This window comes from Oncorhynchus keta, chromosome 5 (genome assembly GCF_023373465.1).
Source record: "Oncorhynchus keta strain PuntledgeMale-10-30-2019 chromosome 5, Oket_V2, whole genome shotgun sequence".
Taxonomy (NCBI): Eukaryota; Metazoa; Chordata; class Actinopteri; order Salmoniformes; family Salmonidae; genus Oncorhynchus; species Oncorhynchus keta.
The window spans coordinates 37,291,265-37,297,849 of record NC_068425.1 but is presented as its reverse complement, the minus strand read 5'-3'; the positions used below and the strand labels follow the sequence as shown (position 1 = coordinate 37,297,849).

At 48.1% G+C, this 6,585-nt stretch overlaps 2 protein-coding genes across 2 annotated transcripts in view; one reads left to right on the top strand and one right to left on the bottom strand.

Moving 5' to 3' along the window:
• Window positions 1-3,306: 3,306 nt before the first annotated feature.
• LOC127930370 (nuclear pore complex protein DDB_G0274915-like) lies at window positions 3,307-4,617 on the top strand. The gene has a single exon (XM_052520042.1). The coding sequence runs from the start codon at window positions 3,307-3,309 to the stop codon at window positions 4,615-4,617; it is 1,311 nt and encodes a 436-aa protein (XP_052376002.1).
• Window positions 4,618-5,073: 456 nt separating this feature from the next.
• Window positions 5,074-6,585, bottom strand: part of wipi1 (WD repeat domain, phosphoinositide interacting 1) — a 42,319-nt gene continuing 40,807 nt past the window's right edge. Inside the window, exon 13 of the mRNA XM_052519834.1 lies at window positions 5,074-6,585. This exon is cut by the window's right edge and continues 750 nt beyond it. The gene's annotated coding sequence lies outside the window, so the exon portion shown is untranslated.

Below are 6,585 nucleotides of genomic sequence, written 5' to 3'. Positions count from 1 at the left end.
TGGTTTTTGGTCATAGTCTTGTTATAATAGAGACAACAGGGTTAAGGTTCCTTCCATATCATTTCAGCCTGAGTCCCAAATGGTATCCTGTTCCCTGTATAGTGCACTACTTTTAACCAGAGCCCTATTTCCTATATGGTGAACTACCAGGGTCAAAAGTAGTGCACTATATAGGGAATAGGGTGCCATTAGCCATAGGGCTCTAGTCAAAAGTAGTGCACTATATAGGGAATAGGGTGCCATTGGGCTCTAGTCAAAAGTAGTGCACTATATAGGGAATAGGGTGCCACTGGCCATAGTGCTCAAGTCAAAAGTAGTGCACTATATAGGGAATAGGGTGCCATTGGCCATACTGCTCAAGTCAAAAGTAGTGCACTATATAGGGAATAGGGTGCCATTTGGGATGCGACCCTCAGTCAATTCAATGTCATTCCTGACTCTGAGAGACAGACTAAAGATGTCCACCTTTACCAACATCAACATCAAGGGGGGGGGGGATGTTATAGGAAACCCTCCACTAACTAAGATAAATCCTGTGATTAATGCTCTTAGACAAGGTTTATCTAGGACCAGACACATGGGACAGACTAGACAGAGGTGTACAAACAGACCTCCTTATTCCTTATGAAACACAGTCATGCCAAGACGTTTCAAAACGACATCGTTATTGTGGTATGGTCACGTGGACATGTATCACGGCTCCCCTTCTCAGAGAATGTGACAGAACTACAGGTTGACATTCAATTCAATAGGACATAGAAACTAGTAGGGCATCACAAAGGCAGTGTTTTCCCAACCTCTCCTCGGCAACCACCAGCCTGTCCATGTATTATCACAACCTCTCCTCGACAACCACCAGCCTGTCCATGTATTATCACAACCTCTCCTCGACAACCACCAGCCTGTCCATGTATTATCACCTCTCCTCGACAACCACCAGCCTGTCCATGTATTATCATCTCTCCTCGACAACCACCAGCCTGTCCATGTATTATCACCTCTCCTCGACAACCACCAGCCTGTCCATGTATTATCACAACCTCTCCTCGACAACCACCAGCCTGTCCATGTATTATCACCTCTCCTCGACAATCACCAGCCTGTCCATGTATTATCACCTCTCCTCGGCAACCACCAGCCTGTCCATGTATTATCACCTCTCCTCGGCAACCACCAGCCTGTCCATGTATTATCACCTCTCCTCGGCAACCACCAGCCTGTCCATGTATTATCACCTCTCCTCGGCAACCACCAGCCTGTCCATGTATTATCACAACCTCTCCTCGACAACCACCAGCCTGTCCATGTATTATCACAACCTCTCCTCGACAACCACCAGCCTGTCCATGTATTATCACCTCTCCTCGACAACCACCAGCCTGTCCATGTATTATCACAACCTCTCCTCGACAACCACCAGCCTGTCCATGTATTATCACAACCTCTCCCCGACAACCACCAGCCTGTCCATGTATTATCACAACCTCTCCTCGACAACCACCAGCCTGTCCATGTATTATCACAACCTCTCCTCGACAACCCCCAGCCTGTCCATGTATTATCACAACCTCTCCTCGACAACCCCCAGCCTGTCCATGTATTATCACCTCTCCTCGACAACCACCAGCCTGTCCATGTATTATCACAACCTCTCCTCGACAACCCCCAGCCTGTCCATGTATTATCCCAAACTCTCCTCGACAACCCCCAGCCAGTCCATGTATTATCACCTCTCCTCGACACCCACCAGCCTGTCCATGTATTATCACCTCTCCTCGACAACCCCCAGCCAGTCCATGTATTATCACCTCTCCTCGACAACCACCAGCCTGTCCATGTATTATCACCTCTCCTCGACACCCACCAGCCTGTCCATGTATTATCACCTCTCCTCGACAACCACCAGCCTGTCCATGTATTATCACCTCTCCTCGACAACCACCAGCCTGTCCATGTATTATCACCTCTCCCCGACACCCACCAGCCTGTCCATGTATTATCACCTCTCCTCGACACCCACCAGCCTGTCCATGTATTATCACCTCTCCTCGACAACCCCCAGCCTGTCCATGTATTATCACAACCTCTCCTCGACAACCCCAGCCTGTCCATGTATTATCACAACCTCTCCTCGACATCACCCAGCCTGTCCATGTATTATCACAACCTCTCCTCGACAACCACCAGCCTGTCCATGTATTATCACAACCTCTCCTCGACAACCCCCAGCCTGTCCATGTATTATAACCTCTCCTCGACAACCACCAGCCTGTCCATGTATTATAACCTCTCCTCGACAACCACCAGCCTGTCCATGTATTATCACCTCTCCTCGACAACCACCAGCCTGTCCATGTATTATCACAACCTCTCCTCGACAACACCCAGCCTGTCCATGTATTATCACAACCTCTCCTCGACAACACCCAGCCTGTCCATGTATTATCACAACCTCTCCTCGACAACCCCCAGCCTGTCCATGTATTATCACAACCTCTCCTCGACATCACCCAGCCTGTCCATGTATTATCACCTCTCCTCGACAACCACCAGCCTGTCCATGTATTATCACAACCTCTCCTCGACAACCCCAGCCTGTCCATGTATTATCACAACCTCTCCTCGACAACCCCCAGCCTGTCCATGTATTATCACAACCTCTCCTCGACAACCACCAGCCTGTCCATGTATTATCACAACCTCTCCTCGACATCACCCAGCCTGTCCATGTATTATCACAACCTCTCCTCGACAACCACCAGCCTGTCCATGTATTATCACAACCTCTCCTCGACAACACCCAGCCTGTCCATGTATTATCACAACCTCTCCTCGACAACCCCAGCCTGTCCATGTATTATCACAACCTCTCCTCGACAACCACCAGCCTGTCCATGTATTATAACCTCTCCTCGACAACCACCAGCCTGTCCATGTATTATAACCTCTCCTCGACAACCACCAGCCTGTCCATGTATTATCACAACCTCTCCTCGACAACCCCCAGCCTGTCCATGTATTATCACAACCTCTCCTCGACAACCCCAGCCTGTCCATGTATTATCACAACCTCTCCTCGACAACCCCCAGCCTGTCCATGTATTATCACAACCTCTCCTCGACAACCACCAGCCTGTCCATGTATTATCACAACCTCTCCTCGACAACCACCAGCCTGTCCATGTATTATCACAACCTCTCCTCGACAACACCCAGCCTGTCCATGTATTATCACAACCTCTCCTCGACAACCACCAGCCTGTCCATGTATTATCACAACCTCTCCTCGACAACCCCAGCCTGTCCATGTATTATCACAACCTCTCCTCGACAACCACCAGCCTGTCCATGTATTATCACAACCTCTCCCCGACAACCACCAGCCTGTCCATGTATTATCACAACCTCTCCTCGACAACCACCAGCCTGTCCATGTATTATCACAACCTCTCCTCGACAACCCCCAGCCTGTCCATGTATTATCACAACCTCTCCTCGACAACCCCCAGCCTGTCCATGTATTATCACCTCTCCTCGACAACCACCAGCCTGTCCATGTATTATCACAACCTCTCCTCGACAACCCCCAGCCTGTCCATGTATTATCACAACCTCTCCTCGACAACCCCCAGCCTGTCCATGTATTATCACAACCTCTCCTCGACAACCACCAGCCTGTCCATGTATTATCACAACCTCTCCTCGACAACCACCAGCCTGTCCATGTATTATCACAACCTCTCCTCGACAACCACCAGCCTGTCCATGTATTATCACAACCTCTCCTCGACAACCACCAGCCTGTCCATGTATTATCACAACCTCTCCTCGACAACCACCAGCCTGTCCATGTATTATCACAACCTCTCCTCGACAACCACCAGCCTGTCCATGTATTATCACAACCTCTCCTCGACAACCACCAGCCTGTCCATGTATTATCACCTCTCCTCGACAACCACCAGCCTGTCCATGTATTATCACAACCTCTCCTCGACAACCCCCAGCCTGTCCATGTATTATCACAACCTCTCCTCGACAACCCCCAGCCTGTCCATGTATTATCACCTCTCCTCGACAACCACCAGCCTGTCCATGTATTATCACCTCTCCTCGACAACCACCAGCCTGTCCATGTATTATCACAACCTCTCCTCGACAACCACCAGCCTGTCCATGTATTATCACCTCTCCTCGACAACCACCAGCCTGTCCATGTATTATCACAACCTCTCCTCGACAACCACCAGCCTGTCCATGTATTATCACCTCTCCTCGACAACCACCAGCCTGTCCATGTATTATCACCTCTCCTCGACAACCACCAGCCTGTCCATGTATTATCACCTCTCCTCGACAACCACCAGCCTGTCCATGTATTATCACAACCTCTCCTCGACAACCACCAGCCTGTCCATGTATTATCACAACCTCTCCTCGACAACCACCAGCCTGTCCATGTATTATCACAACCTCTCCTCGACAACCACCAGCCTGTCCATGTATTATCACAACCTCTCCTCGACAACCACCAGCCTGTCCATGTATTTGAACTGTTCCAGAACTAGCACACCTGATGCTTCAACCGAGCACTTGACAACTAAAATCAGGCGCTAGTTCAGGACTACAACAACATTGTGAAACGTCCCCGAGGAGAGATTTGAAAAATGGCTGACATTGAGAATCATGGGCTCTCTCTATACCCAATAAAGCAACATAGAATCTTCTCTTCATGCACTGATCTAGGACCGGTATTGCGCTCAACCTTCATATCGTAAAGGTCAGGACTGGCCAGGAGTAGTGCTTAGGAGCGACTTCTACTTGCTTACAGGTTGCACTGAACAATAGGAACTCACACGGGGACAACAGCACCCCCTAGTGGATTAATATAACACTTACACCAACAGAACTGGCCACATGCAACTTGGATTCAATCTGATCGCGGGTTATCGGCATTGGGACTTTTAAAGGCAATATCCGATTGAGTTTTCCTGTAAATGGAATCCACGCAAACGCTGGAACATTTCCTGCCTATCAGCCAGGAAACATCTGAACGGTTCTTTCAAACCCCCATTTTTTTATTTTACCTTTATTTTACTAGGCAAGTCAGTTAAGAACAAATTCTTATTTTCAATGACGGCCTAGTGGGTTAACTGCCTGTTCAGGGGCAGAACGACAGATTTGTACCTTGTCAGCTCAGGGATTTGAACTTGCAACCTTTCGGTTACTAGTCCAACGCTCTAACCACTAGGCTACCCTGCCGCCCCCATTTGAGTCATGTTAAGAAGGTAACACTTATAAAATACGTATTAAAGAGAGAAATTATGTATTAAAGTAATTTCCGGTATTCACAGAGTGAAACGCATTGCAACCGTCCAGCATTAAAACAACTCTTCTTATAAAACCTACTGTATATATATATACTGACTGTACAAAACATTAGGAACACCTGCTCTTTCCACGACACAGACTGACCAGGTGAAAACTATGATCCCTTATTGATGTCACTTGTTAAATCCACTTCAAATCAGTGTAGATGAAGGGGAGGAGACCTGGTTAAATTCAATATTAGGAAGATGTTCCTAATGTTTTGTTCACTCGGTGTATACTGTAGGATTTAAACCCAATGTTTTGTAGGAGTTAGTGTGGAGGCCTTGCTAACTGGGCCAATGTTATAAGGGGCAGGGAAGGGAACTAGTTTGTAGGAGAGTAGGGGGTAGGGAAGGAGACTAGTTTGTAGTAGGGTAGGTGTTAAGGAAGGAGACTAGTTTGTAGTAGGGTAGGGGTTAAGGAAGAGGACTAGGCTAGTACTAGAGTTCCTATGTTTCTAAATGGAACCTGGCTAGCACCTGAGTGGAATATAAAGACAGTAGGGTCAACTCTTTACATGTGCTCCTCTGATCCTACTGATGGCCTTCCAGACTCAGTATCCCAGAAGCACTACTGCTGCTCACCAGATCGAGGAGCTGTCCTGTAGTTTCTGAAGGCACTAGGGTAGAGATGCACCCTTTCACTTTGTCTAATGTTTTTCCAGGTTGAAATGTCTCGCTTTGGCCAAACTCTGCTTCTCTCAGTCTCTGGCTAGCTAGCCGGGCTACTGTTTCTGTATAGGACCAGGCTAGGAGAGTTAGCATGACTACTGTTTCTGTATAGGACCAGGCTAGGAGAGTTAGCATGACTACTGTTTCTGTATAGGACCAGGCTAGGAGAGTTAGCATGACTACTGTCTCTGTATAGGACCAGGCTAGGAGAGTTAGCATGACTACTGTCTCTGTATAGGACCAGGCTAGGAGAGTTAGCATGACTACTGTCTCTGTATAGGACCAGGCTAGGAGAGTTAGCATGACTACTGTTTCTGTATAGGACCAGGCTAGGAGAGTTAGCATGACTACTGTTTCTGTATAGGACCAGGCTAGGAGAGTTAGCATGACTACTGTCTCTGTATAGGACCAGGCTAGGAGAGTTAGCATGACTACTGTCTCTGTATAGGACCAGGCTAGGAGAGTTAGCATGACTACTGTCTCTGTATAGGACCAGGCTAGGAGAGTTAGCATGACTACTGTCTCTGTATAGGACCAGGCTAGG

What these genes read in the sequence shown, in the direction of transcription:
- LOC127930370 (XM_052520042.1), top strand. Translation starts at nt 3,307, where the DNA reads ATGTATTATCACAACCTCTCCTCGACAACCACCAGCCTGTCCATGTAT.